General features: G+C 58.8%; 2 protein-coding genes, 1 long non-coding RNA gene and 1 other non-coding gene across 9 annotated transcripts in view; 3 read left to right on the top strand and 1 right to left on the bottom strand.

The window, feature by feature from the left end:
• Positions 1-10,233, top strand: RANBP1 (RAN binding protein 1). 3 transcript variants are annotated; one of them, XM_034948977.3, is made up of 6 exons: positions 1-134; positions 1,503-1,639; positions 4,755-4,912; positions 8,185-8,313; positions 9,180-9,245; positions 9,829-10,233. In XM_034948977.3, exons 1-6 carry the CDS (start codon positions 120-122, stop codon positions 9,927-9,929), a joined length of 606 nt encoding a protein of 201 aa, XP_034804868.1. In that variant the 5' UTR covers positions 1-119; the 3' UTR covers positions 9,930-10,233. The 3 variants fall into 3 exon arrangements, with proteins under 3 accessions (XP_034804868.1, XP_034804869.1, XP_034804867.1); XM_034948978.3 differs by having other exon boundaries at positions 9,832-10,233; XM_034948976.3 differs by having other exon boundaries at positions 9,180-10,233.
• Positions 9,279-9,403, top strand: LOC112438196 (small nucleolar RNA SNORA77). Its single transcript, XR_003026673.1, has one exon. It is a non-coding gene; the product is annotated as a small nucleolar RNA SNORA77 (small nucleolar RNA).
• Positions 9,955-14,780, bottom strand: LOC134730156 (uncharacterized). The gene is made up of 2 exons (XR_010111833.1): positions 14,632-14,780; positions 9,955-13,216 (listed from the first exon to the last, which is right to left on the bottom strand). It is a non-coding gene; the product is annotated as an uncharacterized LOC134730156 (long non-coding RNA).
• Positions 14,077-19,667, top strand: part of ZDHHC8 (zinc finger DHHC-type palmitoyltransferase 8) — a 16,781-nt gene continuing 11,190 nt past the window's right edge. For all 4 annotated transcript variants that reach the window (XR_008622640.2, XM_063603459.1, XM_055105893.2 and 1 more), the window contains exon 1: positions 14,077-14,921. Coding sequence is in view for 3 of the 4 variants with exons in the window: in XM_063603459.1 (XP_063459529.1) it covers positions 14,320-14,921 (602 nt within the window). In the remaining variant the exon portion in view is untranslated. The remainder of the gene's footprint in view (positions 14,922-19,667) is intronic.

Below are 19,667 nucleotides of genomic sequence, written 5' to 3' on the forward strand. Positions count from 1 at the left end.
GCGGGCGGGCGGGAGGCGCCGGCGCCAGACGCGGAGGGAAGGAGCTACGAGTAGCCGCCGAGAGGCCGCGGAGCCAGCGACGACCGACCCAGCCGAGCCGCCGCCGCCGCCGCGCCCCCATGGCGGCCGCCAAGGTGCCGCCGGGCCCAAGCGGGGACAGGGTGGGCGGGCGGGGCGGGTGGGATCGGGGCCGTTATCAGCGGCCACGTGGGCGGCCCGCGCCGCCGCCACCAACCTCCGCCGGCCTGCAGGCTCGGCCGTCTGCTGGGCCTCGGTGGCGCGGAGTCGGGGCGCGTGGGGTTTGGGGGCTCGAGGCCTGCGGAGTTGGGGCGTTTGGGGGTGCAGGCTCTGCAGAGGCCTGGGGGCTGCAGGGCCCCCGCGTGACCTTGGGGTGGGTTGGGGAGCGGCCGTCGCCACGCGGGACGGCCCCAGCCTCCAGGAACTGGTGCGGGCGGCGGGTTTCCTCCGGCTCGGCCCACTTGGGGCTCCCCACTAGTACGGTGCATTTATTCTTTCCGTCGCCCACGCAGCACTTCATTCATTCGGTTCTTACGTCTGGAACCGCCACTGGCCTCTGTGGCAGAAGCTCGCGTTCCAGCGTGGGGCACAGGTCCTAGATGCGCCGACCCAGGCGGCGGCTTTGTTGGCTGCGGTGTCTGGTTGAGTGCGGGCCGCTGCAGAGCCGCAGTGCTGTGGGGAACAGTGAAGAGCAGCGAAAAGCTTATGTTTTCTTTTCCAGTTTGAGTCTAGTGGTGAAGTCTTGGGTCTCTTACGGACTTTTGGGTGACCAAGGCATGTGTTCTGGAAGACTCGAACCTAAAATATGATTATTGGTGCTCTCTTATCCTCTAAATTTGGCCAGGATTTCATGACTTTCACCGGTACAATTTATCTAGTTATTAACTTAGTTTTCTGAACTGTGAAAAAATTGCTGGCAGAGCTGTGAATCCAGTGTAAATACTAGCAGTCCTGTAGCGACTTTTTTCGTTTTACTAAGCAAGAGCACAACTATTTCCTAATTAGTAAAAACTGAAAGAGTTACATTTTGCTTTAAAGTAACATTTCAAAATCTATTTCGACCCATCATTGTGTCCTTTGATCTTCACACAGCAGGTATCATCTGCATTTTATGGATGAGGAAGAAACTGATGCTCAAAGAGATGAGGCAGTTTCTGCCAGGCCAGTCTCTGCAAGTGTTGGCGGCTTGTAGGGTCCCCCATCAGTCTGTGCACAGATCTGATTGATGTCTGTGAATCTGGGGGAGGGGCCCCAAGTTCTGGTGTCTCACTCTGTGCTCACGCACTGAGTGTATGGAGCTGGGCATAAACGCAGAGCTTTCCTAGTGTGGAAGAGTGGGCCTAATTTCTTGCTTTGGGGTGGGGCCCATCCTTGTATCTGAAGTCCCTTCATTGTCGGGGGGCTGACCACTGCAGGCACTGGTTGGGCTCTGGTTGTGAGCCAGATCCATAGGCCAGCAGTGTAACCTCTTTGTATCTCCACAGGACACTCATGAGGACCATGATACTTCCACTGAGAATACAGACGAGTCCAACCATGACCCTCAGTTTGAGCCAATAGTTTCTCTTCCTGAGCAAGAAATTAAAACACTGGAAGAAGATGAAGAGGAACTTTTTAAAATGTAAGTAGGCTGATGTCCCAGAAATAGGACTCTTTAAGGTTGAGGTTACAACTTTTATGGGTGTCCAGGTTTTGGCCTGACTTTTAATCAGACTGAGGCTGCTTAAAGAAAGGGCCTAAAGTTGGTGACTAATCCCACGTGGAAATTTAACCCGTTCCTTTCATGAATCTTCACCAGATGCCCTTGCTGCCCTGCAGCCAGTTGCATGAAGGGCATCCCATCATTGCTGCTCTGTCCACTGGCATGGCGGCCCCACTGCCCTTTTTTGCCACTGGCTTCTGAGGATCCAGGGGGTTTTAAGTTGAGCAGGGGGTTTTAAGTTTTTGCAGCATAGACTTCTTTGGCATCGTGAAGCTTGTAAATCCCCCACCCGGTGTCTGTTGTTGTTGTTGTTTTGAGATGGAGTCTCGCTCTGTCGCCCAGGCTGGAGTGCAGTGGTGCGATCTTGGCTCATTGCAAGCTCTGCCTCCCAGGTTCACGCCATTCTCCTGCCTCAGCTGGAACTACAGGCACCCGCCACCACGCCCAGCTAATTTTTTGTATTTTTAGTAGAGACGGAGTTTCACCGTATTAGCCAGGATGGTCTCGATCTCCTGACCTCATGATCTGCCCACCCCAGCCTCCCAAAGTGCTGGGATTACAGGCGTCAGCTACCGCGCCCGGCCCACCCTTAACATACAACATAATGCTTGCGATAGCACATGAAAATAGGTGATGGTTTAGTTATTAAAACCACTTAAAAAAATTCTGTACATGTGCTTCTTGACGCTTTCAGTTAAGAGCTGGCTACAGTGGTGGGTACCAGCCTTGTGTCTTGTGACAGTGTCACAGCACCACAGAGACTGTGGCCTGTCGCCTACACTCAGGATTGCAACGAACATCATGTTTAGTTATACACCTCAGTGAAAATGAGGTTGTAGTTTTTCCCTGTTCAAGTTCATGGAATCCCCCCATCCTTGAAGTTGCTTTAAGAGTCCAAGTTAAGGTTTTGTTGCTCTGGGGTGGGAGAGGGAAGCAGAGAGAGTCATTCCTACTGTGAGTTTCCTATCCAAGGAAGGGGGCCAGGAGGGATACCTGGGAAAGGAGAGCTGTGTGTCACCCTTTGGTCACAGAGGGTGATGGACATCTCCCTGAAACCACTGGGTGGCCATGGCTCCACTCTGCTGATGCATTGCTGTAGCCCCCGTTTGGGAGTAGCTCCTTGCTGTGGTGAAGTGCTTGCCTCTGTTCCCTCACTGCCCATGTCGGGTGGGAGGTGCTCCTGGTGGCCTGGGCCCAGGCCCTCCCTGAGGGAGGTGAGGCCAGCAGGGTGGGCCCGGGTCTTTGCAGTAAAGCTCCAGGGGCATCCTGTTGGGGAACCCTGTGAGACAGTCTCTTGCCAGAATCATGTTGGGGCAGAGAGCAGAGTCGTCTGAGAGAGGCAGGCAGAGCTGTGCACAGAGGGAGGGCGCCAGCCTGAGCCCTGAGTGCACTGCTGGATTCTGGGTGCCCTGGTCCCCAGCGGGAGGGGCTGCTCCTGGGCAGGAGGGCCAGGTGTTGGCCAGGGCCTGTTGCCTGATTAGAGGCCTGGGCCTCTTCTCTGGGTCATCTGACCTCAGATGACCTGCCCGCCTCAGCCTCCCAAAATGCTGGGATTACAGGTGTGAGCCACCGCGTCCGGTCATCTAATTCTCTTGGTTGTGGAAGTGGAATTCAAGATGACCTGGAGTTTTTTGGGCTGCTCTGCTTTCTGGTGGTGTCGTGACAGAGGTCCTTGGCCTGCACCTGATCCATGTTGTCCCTGCAGATCTCTGGGGCTGGGGTGCTCTTGCACAGTGACCATGGGACGGAGTCTTGCTCTGTTGCCCAGGCTGGAGTGCAGTGGCGCGATCTTGGCTCACTGCAACCTCTGCCTCCCAGGATCAAGCAATTTTCCTGCCTCAGCTTCTTGAATAGCTGGGGCTATAGGCGCATGCCTCCATGCCCGGCTGATTTTTTGTATTTTTAGTAGAGATGGGGTTTCACCGAGTTAGTCAGGATGGTCTGGATCTCCTGACCTCATGATCCACCTGCCTTGGCCTCCCAAAGTGCTGGAATTACAGGCGTGAGCCCCCGCGCCTGCTCTCTCTTTTTTTTTTGAGATGGAATTTCGCTCTTGCTGCCCAGGCTGGCGTGCAATGGTGCGATCTCAGCTCGCCGCAACCTCTGCCTCCCGGCTTCAAGGGATTCTCCTGCCTCAGCCTCCCGAGTAGCTGGGATTACAGGCATGTGCCACCACACCTGGCTAATTTTGTATTTTTAGTAGAGATGGGGTTTCTCCACGTTGGTCAGGCTGGTCTCGAACTCCCGACGTCAGGTGATCCACCCACCTCAGCCTCCCAAAGTGTGGGATTACAGGCGTGGGCCACTGTGCCCGGTTTTGTTTTGTTTTTTTTTTAAATAGGGTCTCACTCTCACCCAGGCTGGAGTGCAGCAGTGGTATCATGGCTCACTGCAGCCTTGAACTCCTGCGCTCAAGGGATCCTCCTCCCTCTGCCTCTTGAGTAGCTGAGACTACGGGTGTTAGCCATCATGTCCAGCTAATTTTTATCTTTTTGTAGAGATAGTGTCTTGCTATGTTGCCCAGGCTGATCCCCACTGAGGGAAATATTGTGACTGTAGGAGCAGTGGGGCGATCTCCACTCACTGTATCCTCTGCCTCCTGGGCTCAAGTGATTGTCGTGCCTCAGCCTCCTGAGTAGCTGGGATTAACAGGCGTGCATCACCACACTCAGATGATTTTTGTATTTGTAGTAGAGATGGGGTTTCACCATGTTGGTCAGGCTGGTTTTGAACTCCTAACCTCAGATGACCTGCCCGCCTCGGCCTCCCCGAATGCTGGGATTACAAGTGAGCCACCGCGCCCGGTCGTCTAATTCTCTTGGTTGTGGAGCCGGAATTCAAGATGACCTGGAGTTTGTTGGGCTGCTGCGCTTTCTGGTGGTGTTGTGACGGGCAGTTCTTGGAGCCTGAAGAAGGGCTGGGGCGTTCGTGGAGGCATGGGGTCCTGCAGTGCAGAGTTGTCCTGTGTCCTCCTGCGCAGGCCCTGCATGTGGGCTGCAGGTCTGCACTCTTAACCTCATGGCTTTTCTTGCAGGCGGGCAAAACTGTTCCGATTTGCCTCTGAGAACGATCTCCCAGAATGGAAGGAGCGAGGCACTGGTGACGTCAAGCTCCTGAAGCACAAGGAGAAAGGGGCCATCCGCCTCCTCATGCGGAGGGACAAGACTCTGAAGATCTGTGCCAACCACTACAGTAGGTGGCATGAACGACCACCTCAACAGTCCCCAGCAGCTTGGCCTGGGACCTTTGGGAAGATTCAGGGCTGATTGGGAACTGGGGAGCGTGTTATTTCATGGAGTGCAAGTTTGTGGTGTGTTTGTTGAATTTAAAACGAGAAATACGTTTTTCAGACGTGCCTCTGAACTCAGAGCAGGCCCGCAGCGAAGCTTAGAGCACACGGGGGTGTGGAGTCAGCCAGACGGGCCCTGATGGGAGGACGCAGCGCCCAGGCTGGGCTCGGGACGAGGAGTGAGTGCTGCAGGGCGAGGGGGTGCTGTGTGTGTGTGTGTGTGTGTGTGTGTGTGTGTGTGTGTGTGTGGTGTCTGGGGGGTGGGGGTTGGTGTCTGGGGGGGTTAATGGGTATGTGTGTGGTATCTAGGGGGCTGTGGTGTCTACTGGTGGTGGTGTATAGGGGTGTGTGGTTCAGTGTGTGTGGTGTCTGGGGCGGGGGGCTGTGTGGTGTCTGAAGGTGTGTTGGCGTGTGTGGTGTCTGAAGGTGTGTGGTGTCTGGGGCGGGGGGTGTGTGGTTGGGTGGTGTCTGGGGGGTGTGGTGGGGTATGTGGTTGGGTGTGGTGTCTGGCGGGGGTGGTTGGGGGTGTGTGGTTGGGGGTCTGGTGTCTGGGGTGTGTGGTTGGGTGTGGTGTCTGGGGGTGTGTGGTTGGGTGTGTGGTGTCTTGGGTGTGTGGTGTCTGGGTGTTTGGTGTTTGGGGTGTGTATGTGGTGTCTGGGGGTGTGTGTAGTGTCTGAAGGTGTGTGGTGTCTGGCGGGTTGTACAGTGTGTGGTGTCTGGAGGGGTGTGTGTGTGTTATCCGGGAGTGTGTGTAGGGTGCGTCTGGGGGGCGGTGTTTGGTGTCTGGGGGGGTTTGTGGTGTCTGGGGCGGGGGGTGTGTGGTGTCTGGAGGGGGGTGTGGTTGGGTGTGGTGTTTGGGGGTGTGTAGTTGGGGGTCTGGGGTGTGTGGTTGGGTGTGGCGTCTGGGGGTGTGTGGTGTCTTGGGTGTGTGGTGTCTTGGGTGTGTGGTTGGGTGTTTGGTGTTTGGGGCAGGTATGTGGTGTCTGGAGGTGTGTGTAGTGTCTGAAGATGTGTGGTCTGGGGGGGCTATGTGGTGTCTGAACGTGTGTGGTGTCTGGGGGTGTGTGTGGTGTCTGGGGGGGTTGTGGTGTCTTGGGGTGTGTGTGTGGTGTCTGGGGAGGTGTACAGTGTGTGGTGTCTGGGGGGCGGGTGTGGTATCCAGGGGTGTGTGTAGGGGTCATCTGGTGTTTGGTGTCTAGGGGGGGTTTGTGGTGTCTAGGGGGGTGTGGTTGGGTGTGTGTGGTGTCTGGGGGTGTTGGGGTGTGTGGTGTCTGGGGATGTTGGGGTGTGTGGTGTTGGGGGTGTGTGTGTGGTGTCTGGGGGGGTTTGGTGTCTGAGGGGGTGCGGTATCGCGGTGGGGGTGTGTGTGAGAGAGATTGGGGGTGTTCGGGCAGTGTAAGAGCAGATGTGTGAGGTGCCCAGGCACCAGCCTCCCCAGTTATGGTGTGTTCTACCCTCACCAGGATCTTCCTGGGGAGGAAATGGGAGGGGAACGGGGCTGAGAAGGTGGCCAGGTCCTGGGCGCTTCTGAAGCTACATAAGTAGAGGCCCTTGGGCAGGTTCAGCCAAGAGCTCCAGCCACCCTGTGAGGGGTCCAGCCTGGCCTGCAAAGAAGTGGCAGTAGGTTGTCCTGAGTATGGCTGGCTGCCAGCTGTCTTTAGATTGAACCTGTGCTGCCCGGCTTGTTGGCATGTTTGGAAGTACACTTGTCCTGGGGTGTCCCTTGGTAAGCTTCCTAGTGTCGTTTGCTGAGTGTCAGGCGTGTCTGGCGGGGCAGGGTCCCTCATCCCAGGTGCAGGATGACTGCTGGCAGGAGCCTGAGTGGCTCAGCCCTTGAGGGCGATGCAGAGGGGTGGGTGGTGGTCTGCCTATGCCATGGGCACCTCACTGCACGGCCTGGCCTGCCAGACTTCCTTGGGAACTGGCTCCTGGGTTCCCCTCCCTCCCTGCCCAGCATGTCTAGTCCTGGGGAAGCTTGCACTCTGGCTGGTCCTCCTCCTCCTTGAGCCGTTTGAATCATTTCCTTGGGGGTCTTCCCTGATGCCCTGTGCTGCTCCCAGAGCCTGGGTCAGGTTGTAGGTTGTTGTGTGTGCATCATAAGTTGGTCCTGGGCCCCTGGGCATCTGGGCAGAGCCATCTGTGTAGCCAGCAGTGTCTTGTGCCCATCATGGGCCCTTGGTAGACAGGGAAAGTGGCAGTGGGTAGAGGCTGGCTTCTGGGTAAGGTGTCAGAGAGGCTGTGGGCTGGGTCGGGGCGGGGTGTGAAGGGGGCATGCAGGGGGCCTGGCATCCGCTGTGGCGGGCTGCAGTAGACGAGACCCCCCCAGCTCCCAGTTCAGATAGTGACGTGTAGGGGTATCCTGGGGGTGCATGTGGCCTGGACTGGGCATGGGCACCTGGGATGGTCTGGGTTCTCAGGGAGCTGTTCTGAAGAGTGGTCACCTGCAGGGCCATCTCCCCTTGGGGCTGCCTGTGCCTGGGGAGTTGGGGTGGAGGCGTCCATTGCAGGCCGTGGCTCTGTCTCCTGTGCCCTCCAGGCTTCAGTCATAGGGATGCAGGTGGGCACTCCTGCATCAATCATGGGGATGCACGGCCGCGGCCCCCAGTGGGCTCCCTTCTGGCAACTGCCCCACTTTCTAGCCTTCTGCTGCCCCCTACTTTCAGATAGGCTGGCTCTATGTGTTGGGTTCCCTTAGGAAAGACTGGGCCCCCTGGGCCTTGTGCCCTGATATCTGACCCTGGGCTTCTGACTTCACGGCCAGGGTCAGAATCAAGGGGATCAGGGTTGGGCTTGAGTGCAGCCCTGGGATACAGCTGGGGCCTGCTTTGCCAGCTCTGCTTCTCTGCATTTCTGGAGGTGGGGGTCTGTGTGCCAAGTGGTCTTGAACACAGCTCAGGAGCTCCTCGTGGAGATGGCCTTACGGTCAGGGAACAGGTGCCCATTCCTATTTAGGATGGTCCTGGTTTTAAGTGAATATGGAGGATTTTCAAAGAGGTTTGAATAAAACTCAGGCGCCGTGGTACTTTGTCTAAGCCTGGTTCTCCAACCCCAGACTGTCCCCGTGTTGTCTGAAGCAGACCCCTCAGGTTGGTGAGCAGGGTGCTCTGTGGCCGAGGGCTGGGTGGGCTGGCCTTTGCAGTCATCTCACCATCTTCACGAGCTTCTCTCTCTTCAGTCACGCCGATGATGGAGCTGAAGCCCAACGCAGGTAGCGACCGTGCCTGGGTCTGGAACACCCACGCTGACTTCGCCGACGAGTGCCCCAAGCCAGAGCTGCTGGCCATCCGCTTCCTGAATGCTGAGAGTGAGCCAAGGGCCCTGGGGACCTGCCTGACTTGGGGCTCACCTGCGTGGCAGCGTGGCGGGTTATGTGCAACAAATGCTGTTGCCTTTTGGGGAGAGGGGGCAGTAACTGGGAAGTGTGTCGTGTGGGCTGCCCTGCCCTGCTGTTTGGGGGCCATGCCCAGACTGAAACCATGAGCAGCGCCTTCCCCCTTAAACTCAAAGCTGTGCCAAGTAGCTGGTGAACAGCAGTGCCTGCTCAGCCGCCTTGTGGCTGGCACTTTGGTTTGCTCTCCAAGCTCCGGTTCCCATCAGGTGTTGCGGAGCCTGAGGCCCAAGCCAGGGCTTCCTCCCAGTGCTGATCCTCGTGCCAGGCTTCTGGTTCACTGGGGCCAGGGGCCCCTCATGGTTGCCTGGGTGCCAGCAGGGGCTGGGCAGAGAGATCCACAGGCCCAGGCTGATCTCTTCCCTGCTCAGAGGTCTTTCCAGTCCAGGTCGTCCAAGCTGCGTCCATTGGCTCCTGGAGGAGTCAGTGGGTACTGTGGCCTGGCGCCTGGTAGCTGGCCGTTTGGTGCCAGGTGACCTTGTCCTTGCTGTGGGCGTGGCTGCCCCAGCAGCTTTTCCAACACGGTTGGGAGCCGAGCCTGTGGCAAAGAGGCCCATGCCCCTTGGTTGCCCGAGGGTCCGTGCTCTACTGCTCTGCCCAAATGGGTGCAGTCAGATGAAGGAGACAGAAGGCCAGGGCCGATGTCAGGTGGACCAGTCCTTTCTTAGGTCAGTAATTACCATGAAATGGGTCTTCTGTGAATCCTGACTCTTCAGACCCAGCAGGGCATGTCCCTTCCGCTGCTCACAGCTCTTAGGAAGTCTTCGCTCTCCCTTCCACAGATGCACAGAAATTCAAAACAAAGTTTGAAGAATGCAGGAAAGAGATCGAAGAGAGAGAAAAGAAAGGTGACGTGGTGCCATGGGTTGGGGGGCTTCTTTGCAGACTCACTCTGCATCTGACTATACTTCCAGGCGGGTGCTTTTTCTGTCTGCCAGATAAACATTCCAGGGTGCTGTGGCCGCCTCACGTATCCAGGGTGATGCAGCTCCCTGGGGACACAGGTGCTTCCTGGGGAGCCCTGAGCACTTGTCAGTGTTGCTGGCCTCAGTCCAATTGGGCAGGCATTGGAGTCCGGGCACTGCCTGGAGCTCACCAGAAGGTGCTTTATGATGGTCCTCGGTTTGTCTCTCAGAGGGCTTGGTCACCTCTGCCATGAGGCTGGACTGCAGCTGTGGTGGCAAGTGACCAGATGTCACTGAGCAGCCTGACCATGGTCTAGGCAGTGCTTGAATGCATCCACCTGGCTTCCTTTCGTCACTGAATTTCAAGAAGACAGACTCCAGGAGGCGGCTTGGCCAGGCAGGAGTCTGTCCTGAGGGCAGGCAAGCCGCTGTGGGTGGGTGACGGCACTTGGGACCAGCCTGGCGAGGGCCATGTGCTTGAATGCACCGTGCTTCTGTTTTCTCACTGTGCTGCTTGTGTTTTTAGCAGGATCAGGCAAAAATGATCATGCCGAAAAAGTGGCGGAAAAGCTAGAAGCTCTCTCGGTGAAGGAGGAGACCAAGGAGGATGCTGAGGAGAAGCAATAAATCGTCTTATTTTATTTTCTTTTCCTCTCTTTCCTTTCCTTTTTTTAAAAAAATTTTACCCTGCCCCTCTTTTTCGGTTTGTTTTTATTCTTTCATTTTTACAAGGGACGTTATATAAAGAACTGAACTCAACATTCAGGTTGTTTTTTTTTTTTGTTTCTAAGTTTTTGCCCTATTGAAGATGACTTCAGAAAATCCATTCCCCAGTCATGAAAATGTACTGTGCTAACTTTCTTTTCCATAGTGGAAACACTTATTTATAGTCATCAAAAATAGTGAATAAAAAACACATTTGGAACCTGGACCAGATGGCAGGACTGTGTGTGTACAGGCCCCTGCGCTGTGAGCGCCGCTCGCCTAAGCCTCCCGAGTGTATGTCCAGGCCTGTCCGCAGCCCAGGTGGGTGCTGCACCTCACGGTAGCCTGGGTTCCTGGGAGACTCGCCCTGGTGTCTGAGGTCGTGCATGTATCTTGCTGTGGGCCTTGAAGCTGAGGTGTCTGAGCTGGCGCTGGTGAGGGAGCCTGGCCAGGGGTGTCTGGTGCCGGGTGTGGTACTGATGCACGACTGTGGGCTGGGCAGCGTGGGCTCTGCCGAGGCAGGCTCCACTGTGCCTTATGGCCTGAACAGCTACTGCTTTTTTTCTATGGTGAGGAGGGGTGGGCTTTCTGTGTTTTGAGGAGAGAAAGGAAGACCACTGGAGTACCTTGGCTTTGGAGCAGGGAGGCAGTAGCCAACTGAGCAGGGTCTCTAGCATCGGCCAAGGCTGACTTTGGCCCCTGTGGCAGAGTGGCCCCTGTGGAGGGAAAGGCCAGTCCGGTGTGCTGGGGGTGGGGGCTCAGCCCTGTAGCTCTTCTGTTGGAAAGCCTATTGTACCCTGGCCTTGGAGAAAACTGGGGTCTTGGCCTCCTGGACTTGAAGTCCACACTTGGCACTGTTGGAGTTATGGGCATCTGCAGTAACTTTAAATAAGGAGATATTTTCCAGTATGCCATTGGGGGTTGTCATGTGTAATGGATTGTCTCTGCAAATACCATCTTAAGTGTGTGGACCCAACTGCCATAACGTGCCCTGTCACCGTTTGTCATGAACACCTACCAGACGTGCTTACTGTGAGGCTGGCTGCCTGCTGCCATCACTTGCTCTTTCGTGCCCTCCACCTGGGCCTGGGCCCTGTTCTCTCTGACCTCCGTGTGCTGTGTCCTGTCTGGTGACTGCCTGCTGGTTTAAACACCAGTCCTTTGTCTCTCTGGGGCAGGGGTCCCCAATCCCTGGCCTGCCAACCGGTACAAGTCTGGCCTGTTAACAACTGGGCAACACAGCAGGAGGTGAGTGGTGGGCGAGCGAGCTTTACCACCTGAGCGCTTCCCCTCAGATAAGCAGGGCATTAGATTCCTATAGGAGTGCGAACGCTAACGTGAACTACGCATGTGAGGAATCCGGGTTGTGCACTCCTTATGAGAACCTAGTGCCTGATGATCTGAGGTGGACAGTTTCATCCTGAAACCACTCCCCCAACCCTGGTCCATGGAAAAATTGTTTTCCACCAAACTGATCCTTGGTGCCAAAAGGGTTGGGGACTGCTGCTCTGGGGGATGTACTTCCAAAGGCAACTACTCTCAGGTTTGTTTATTTTTACAATAATGGGAACCACTTTATGGTCTCTAGCATCAGCCAAGGCTGACTTTGGTGGGTCCCTGTGGCAGAGTGGCCCCTGCAGAGGGAAAGGCCAGCTCAGGAGAGAAGGCTGTGCCGACTCCTCATGGTTTCCAATACCCTACATGTTCAGAGAAACGTCTTTGGTAATGAACTATGGAAATGGTCCCTGAAGGTATGGTCTTTGCTCTAGAAAAAGCCCAACTGATGACTCCTCACTGGCATCTTGACTGTGTTCTGTGAGCTGTGGCCCTCATGCTCATGGACTGCTTGCCTCCAGCAGGTTGGCAGGGGGACAGTGGTGCACTTTGCACCCAAGAAGAGGTGAAGCCTGTGCCCTATGCCCTGTGCCGAGTGAGGTCCTCGTGTTGGGAGGGTGACGCCGTCCACTGCAGATGGTGCCTTGCTGTGCTGCACTCTTGGTGACACCCGGGGCCCCAGGTCGGGTACAGGTGTCAGTTGGAGGCTTTGATGTCTGTGAAAGGGAGGGCCCCTTGCACTGGCTGGAGCTTCCAGGAGAGAAGCCCTTGGCTAGGACAGGCACCCCCCAGCACAGAAAGGATGTTTAGCATTCTGTATTTGATTTGGGGTTCCAATAAAATTCCAGGCTGACTTCCTTCATCTGGGGATGGGAGAAATGTCTCCAAGGGAGAGTCCCCAGCAGTGAGAAGGCCCCTCGGAATGGCTGGGAGACAGTGCCATCCTGTGGTGGGGCTGTGTTGCAGGGTGCATTTGAGGATGCAGCTTGTTGACACTGCAGGATGCGATGGTGCTGCGGGGAGGGAGCTGTGCTGGGAGACAGAATGCGTCCGCGTGCTGGCCCCACGGGACCACAGGGTAGGCTATACAAGGACGCCCATGTGGGCACTCGCGCCAGCCGTCCAGCCCAGTGTGTTTCCATTGGCTTCCCTTTGGCAGACAATGGTGAGCAGAATGGGGTCCTGCCGGTGCTGGGGACTGTGTGAGAATGCAGTGTGGTTCAGCCTTCCATCCCATGTCTGTCCGCCGGGCTGCAGGCTGGGGAGCCTCCTGCTTTCTGCTTCATTTTCCTTTTCCCTGGGATCTTAGCTCTTCTTAGGGAGGAAACTAGGCCATGGGCTTGGCAGCCATGTTGGGGGGGGAGGCCGGTGCCAACCTCGCTTGGTTCTCTGTCTCCAGTAGTGGGTCTACACTGCTTGGGACCCCTCTGCCCAGGCCTCTGTGTTCAGGAAAAGGGATCCCAAGGCCAGATGCAATGGTTGACACCTGTCATCCCAGCACTTTGGGAGGCAAACGTGGGAGGATCACTTCAGGCCAGGAGTTCAAGGCCAGCTTGGGCAACATAGTGAGATACCCTATCTCTACAAAAAAATATAAAAAAAATAGCCTGGCATGGTGGTGCACGTCTGTGGTCCCAGCTACTTGGGAAGCTGAGGCGGGAGGATCACTTGAACCCTGGAGGTTGAGGCTTCAGTGAGCCATGATTGCACCACTGCACTCCAGCCTGGGTGGCAGAGTGAAAGAAACCCTGTGTTAAAAACTCAAGGGAAAAGGGATCTCACCAAGTAGGCCTGATTCCGCTTCTTCCCACTGTCAGCATTTGGCAGTTTACTCCAGGGTTCAGCTGGTGGAGGAAGGTGACAGTCCTGGCACCCTGCACAGAGCATGGGCATGGAGTCAGACCTGGACCCTGAGGGGCTCTGTGGCATGTGCCACTAGAGGAGGCACTTCATGGGGGAAGGTAGGAGCAAGGGCAAGGCTGGAGATGGGCGCCAGGTGGCAGGTGTGTTGCCAACTGAGAGGCTCACTTGTGGCCACTGCAGAGCCCAGGTAACGAGCCATCTGCTCCAGTGGTGTCTGCTCTAGGCTCACCATTGTGCCCTGAGACCCCTCCACTGCCTCAGAGCTACCATCAGTGCTTGGGAGCGCTCCAGGCTGCACCTCCTGGAGCAGGGCACCCTGAGAACAGAGCTTACCACTACAGCTGCCTGGGAGAAAGCCCATCACCATTTCTGCTGTGCAGTAGTTAGTTGCATTAAGGGCTGGGTCCCGGCCCCAGTCCTGGGTTCCTCCTTCCAATAGCCACAACCCTGGCCTGCCCACCCTGAGGAGCTGCGGCCGGGTGCTTCCCCAGGCGAGCAGGGGCCTCCAGGCCAAGGAGCCTCATGCCTGTGCCGCAGGGTAGGGCCGCTCGGGGTTCTGGTTGCAGAGGAGCAGACACGCAGGGCTGGGGGCGATGGGTGAGGCCCCCCAACAGATCTCCACCTAGGGAGGGGTCTGATGGGTCTGGGCTTCAGAATAGGGGACGCTCGGGGCATGTTGGCGTGGCCGAGGACAATGACCCTCACTGGGGGCGCTCCGGAGCTTGACTGAGGGTCTCCCGCTGGCACCGCCTCCTCTGCCGGCGTGTGGGGGGGGCCCCACACGAGGCCCCGCCCCACCCCGCCCACAGCGCCGTCGGCCCCGGCCCGGTCCACCTTAAGTGGCGGCGGGGCGGGTGGGATTTCCTGCGGGAGGAGACGCGCCGGGCCTATCGGGCAGGGCCGGGGCGCCGGGCTTCCCAAAGGGCCCCGCCTCGGGGAGGATGGGGGCTCCAGCCGACCGTCTCTCAAGCCTGCAGCTCGGGCCAGGACGTGGAGGGCCCGGCGCCCGCTGGCCGGGCTCCTCCAGCCCAGTGGCCCGAGGGAGGGCTGCGAGGCGGTCAGAAGGCAAACAGCCACGACGCCGCTGCGGTGTCACACCCGCCCCCCCTCGTGAATGCCAAGGGGCTTCAGACCAGAGGGGTCGTTAGGGAAAGGGCTGCGCCCACAGACGCCCCCGAGGCCACCTGCACGGCTCCGCGGCCCGGGACCAGGGGGGCCTGGCCTTCGCCGTGGTGCCCACCAGCTGGGCCGCAGGGGTGCCTGGGTGCCCGGCCCCCGAGAGCCGCGGGCGCCCGCCGGGCTGGGGTCCCCGAGGCCGCGGGGTCCTGCCCCCTCCGAGGGTCCCGCGAACCGGTGGCGGTCCCCGGGCCCCATCGACTCGCCCCGCCCCGTCCCGCCCCGCCGCGGCCCCCAGCGCCCGGTCCACCTTAAGGGGCGCGCTGACATCAGCGCGCCGCCGCCGCCGCCGCCCGTGGGGTGGGATTTCCTCCGCCGCCGCCGCCGCCGCCGCGGGTCCTGCGCCGCGTCCAGCCCGCCCGCCCGACCCCGGCCCGACCCCGGCCGGCCCCGCCCGCCCGGCCCCGGGGAGGGATGCGGCGGCGCGGCGCCCAGGATGCCCCGCAGCCCCGGGACGCGCCTCAAACCCGCCAAGTACATCCCGGTGGCCACGGCCGCCGCGCTGCTGGTCGGTTCCAGCACCCTCTTCTTCGTGTTCACGTGAGTCGGCGCCGCGTCTGGGGGCACGCGGGCAGCGATGGGCAGGGCCCGCACAGCCCGGGCACGGGGGCAGCGGTCGCGGGGGCTGGCGGGGCCCCGGGCAGTGGGCGGGCGGGGCGCCGGCTGCAGGCGATGGCAGTCCCTCTCCCCCCGCTGGGGCTGGGGAAGTTGAAGCGGTGTGCGGGCGTCCCGGGCACCGGCGTGAGTCCCTTGTGTGGGGACACCAGTGCGGGCTGGGCACCTCGGGAGTGTCCAGGCAGGCCCTGGCGGGGAGCGCTGGGCCCTGGCAGGGGAGGAGGCCGGGCTGCCCGGGGTGTGGCTGCAGCCCTTCCCTCCCCATGGGACCCCCGAGGGGACGTGGGCCACCCACAACCATGAGTCTTCTCTGCAGGTGGCCGTGGGTGCCTCTCGGGTCTCCTCCTGGCTGCCCGCCCCGGGCCAGAGTCAAGTTGTTCCCACGTAGGTGTGGCCTGGCCTCGTTGCCACATGCCTGCCCCACAGCCACTGGTGACCCGGGCCTGGCCCTTGGCCTCCTTCTCAGGAAGACCCAGTGGTCATCACAGCTGGAGGGCCCAGGCCAGGCCACACCCAGGGCCCGATGTTAGCACATCACCTCCGTGGGCTGGCCATGGTGCACACCAGGACCCGTGAGGTCCTGTTTCTGGGAGTGAGAGCCCGCGCCTGCAGGACACTGGGCCCCTCCAGCCTCAACTTCTTCACCCAAGATACAGGCTGGCTTAGGACCAGAGAGGCATGCGGACAGCACAGCCTCCCTCTGTGGCTGTGGGGTCACCCCAGGGCTCCTTCAGGCACAAGGAGGGTTGGGGGCTCCAGGCTTCGGTTGCACAGATCTTCAACCACCCACCCCCCTTCCACCAATCTGGGGTTGAGACATAGCCCAGGTGGCACGAACGATGGCCACCTGTGCCAAGGTGGGGCCACCCCTGAGCATGTGAGCCTGGAGAGGGGCAGGTAGGGGCTGCCTGGCGCTCGTCACCTTTGCAAGAGTTTGGGGGGCCCCCACGTGCTTGGCAAGGCTGAATCGGGTGCCCGTGGAGGCGAGAGAGTTACCTGCAGGCTGGGGCTGGGTGGGCACCGCAGGCTGCCAAGAGCATGTTTAAAAAAGGCCTGTGTGGACGGGCTTATTTCTGGCTCGGGCAAGCCAGTGTGTTCTTGTCACTTAGTTGCTGCTGGTGTGGGGCAGAGAGAGGTGGGTGGGGGGCAGCCTGGGGAGCCTGGCCTGGGGGGACACATCCCACCAAGGCTTCTGGAGGGGTGGGCCCAGCCCAGTGCTGGTCCCCAGGGCCTCTGTCCTTGGGCGGGGGGTCTGGCTTGGTTCCTTACTCGGTCCATGCAATTCAGTGTCCTTTCTCATGACTTTAAAAGTAATGTGTGGGCCAGGCGCGGTGGCTCATGCCTGTAATCCCAGCACTTTGGGAGGCCAAGGTGGGCAGATCACCTGAGGTCAGGAGTTTGAGACCAGCCTGGCCAACATGGCGAAACCCCGTCTCTACTAAAAGTACAAAAACTAGCCAGGCGTGGTGGTGGGCACCTGTAATCCCAGCTACACAGGAGACTGAAGCAGGAAAATCACTTGAACCCGTAAGGCGGAGGTTGCAGTGAGCCGAAATCGCACCACTGCACTCCAGCCTGGGTGACAGAGCAAGACTCTGTCTCAAAAAAAAAAAAAAAAAAAAAAAAAGTATGTTCTTTATGGGGAACTTGTGAAATACAGAAAAAAAAATATGCTAAGAAATTAAAATCAACCCCACACACCCCCCATCTCCTGTCCTCCTTGGAGGGCTCCTCTGTTCCTGGCGCCGCGTCTGCAGCCTGGCTGTGTGGTGGCTGCAGCTGCTGGTTCCCTCACGCGTGATGTCAGAGGGCCCTTTACGTGACTCTGACTGTGAACCTGACCCAGCCCTAGGCATGGAGTGCTTGGGTGGCTTGGGTGGCTGAGCACCAGTTTATCCTCCTCTGTTCTGGGGTTCTGGTTTCGGTGACACCAGCAGTCTTGAGGTATGGGGTTCCTTCCTGGGGCAGCGCAGGCCATGCCTGCACCCAACCCTACACCTGGCCTATGCTGACCTCTGCCGGCCCTGCTCCTGGGAGAAGATGCCATGTGTCCCTGTAGCAGGATGGTCGCCTGGGTGCTCACCTGGGTTTGATGTGCAGTGGCCACCTAGCAAGGCTAAGAAGCCCTGCTTGCCCCCTCAGGGCAGGTGAGGCCACACCCCTGGGCTGAATGGCTGTCAGTGATCCTGGCCTCTTCCCCGACCCGCCCCGGCTCTGCTGAACTCCTCCGAGACTGCTCAGTTCCTGAGAAGGGGTTCTGTTGGGTCGGCTGGCCCATTGATGCCACCCATAGCAGCTGTGCTGATTCTGGGTAGGCAGGGGTCCAGGCGGCCCCCTTCTTGGGGCAGGCCACTTGTCTACCTGTTGCCCCACCTCCTGCCCTGTATCTGGTCCAGGCACACAGGAAGGGGAGCAGGTTGCTCTTGTGCCCCGAATCCCTGCCCTTAGTGCCTATACAGTGTTCCCGACTTCACTGTTTGCTCCTCGGACGTTACCAGACAGTGAGTGGCCCCAGCCCCCTCTCTGCACTCAGTAAACATGAGTTGCTGCCGGTGGGGTGGCTTCACCCATGCACCAGGTGGGCAGGAGTTCTGGGTGTCATGTGGTGTGGGGAGCTGGAGGCCTGAGAACCAGGGACCCCTCCCTCAGCCAGATCGCCAAGGGTCTTGGGACCAGCAGGACATTCACACATCTCTCTAGGAGGGTCTGGGCATGGAAGGATGCCCAGTTGTGAAGAGCACCCTCTCAGGATGGGGCACATACAGCAGGGCAGTTTCTCAGAGGCCCTCTTCCTTCAGGAAGCCTTCCTAGGATTTTGTTGTTGTTTGTTTGTTTGAGACAGGGTCTCACTCTGTCACCCAGGCCGGAGTGCAGTGGTGCTACCTCGGCTCACTGCAGTCTCGACCTCCTGGGCTCAAGTGATCATCCCACCTCAGCCTCCTGAGTACCTGGGATGACAGGTGGGCACCCTCACACCTGGCTAATTTATTTATTTTTTGTTTTTTTGTTTTTTTTTAGTAGAGATGGGGTCTCGCTATGTTGCCCAGGCTATTCTCCTGAGCTCAGGTGATCTGCCAGCCTTAGCCTCCCAAAGTGCTGGGATTACATGTGTGATCACTGCTCCTGGCCCCTTCCTATGTTTCTGGGGGTTTTGTATCCCCCTGGGCTTCAGAAGCCCTTTATACCATGGTATAATGCTAGGCTGGGTCAGCTGCTGGCAGAGGGTTCGAAGACCCCTAGGCCAGGCTCCCGACCCTGCCCTGACTTCACTCCAGAGCCACATTGCAGAATGACAGGGACCCTGTGAATGTCCGAGGGCTGGGGCTGCCTGGCAGGCTGCCAGTGCCTGGGGCTGAGCCAGGCTGGCTTATCTCTGTCTGGGGCATCTGGGGTGGTGTGGCTGGTCCCTAGATCGTCCTGAGCCCTCTCCTTGCCTGGAGGCCCAGCTCAGGACAGCAGTCAGAACAGGCCCTGGGCCAGACTAGCCTTGGTGGGCCAGGAGGGACTGAACTGCTGACTGGGACCTCATGAGTCTGGGGAACCTGGGAGTGAAAACTCAGTGTGAGCCCCCCTGCTGGGACCCACCGCATGTGGCCTGGGGTATTCCTGGCCCCCGAGCCTCAGTTTCCCCATCTGTCCAGGTGTCTATAGGGATTGGACAGGTAGGTGCAGGTACTTCGAGGCCCAAAGGCCTGGCCTGACAAGGGCGCAGCAGCTTCTGCCCCGCCGGTCCCGGGTGCCCCACGGGCGTGTGCCACTCATACACAAACAGTGCTAATGAAGAACCTGATTTAAATGAAAACGTCTGAGTTAAAATTTTCCATTCCACATTTAGCTGTGGCGGACATTCTGCCCCTAAGCCACCCCCCTTGCTGGGCGGTATCTCCCTGCCAGCCCAGGCGGGACTTGGGGCCTCAGCCCGGGTGGGGCCTATGGTGGTGGTGCATGTCCCTGCCTGTGGCCCTGGAGGAGGGATTGGAACCTCGGGGCTGGGCCCCCTGGACCTGCCCTCCACCCGTAGCTTGGCTGGAGCCAGCCAGGAGGGGCTCAGAGGGACATGGCGGGCCAGACACTCCACCTCCAGCCCAGGCCCAGAGCCTGTCTTTGCCTGGCCCTCCGGCAGGTGAGCCTGGTGTGCACCATCAGGTCTGGGTGGGAGTGGAGCCTCCCCAAGCCTGGACCCAGACTACTGCCTGCTAGGCCCTGCCTGTGGGAATGCGTGTCTTTGAGTGTCCCTGAGCATCCACACATGGCCTCCCCTGTCCCCATGTGTCCTCATGCATCCTTGCATGTCCTCGTGTGTCCTCCCGTGTTCTTGCGCACCCTGAGAGTGCTTGTGTGTCCTCACACTTGCCCTATCCACAGAGGGGCAAAGGGAAGCCCAGAGAGTGGGAGGGCCGTGTCTGAGGCCCAGAGTGAGGGGCAGCCGAGCTGAGGCTGGATAGGGCTGGGTGCAGTGTGAGGAGGCATGTGTCTATGCATGCCTGTGTTCACACGTGTTCACACATAGGTCTTGGTGGGTGAGTGATGTGCAGGCGTGTCTGCGTTCATGCATGTGCGCCAGTGTGTGCACGTGTGCATGTCTGCATGCAAGTGTTCATGCATGTATATGTGTTTTGTATGCAGACATGATTGCATGTGTGCCTTCTGTGCACCAGAACAGGTTGTCTG

The sequence above is a fragment of the Pan paniscus genome, chromosome 23 (genome assembly GCF_029289425.2).
Source record: "Pan paniscus chromosome 23, NHGRI_mPanPan1-v2.0_pri, whole genome shotgun sequence".
Lineage (NCBI taxonomy): Eukaryota > Metazoa > Chordata > Mammalia > Primates > Hominidae > Pan > Pan paniscus.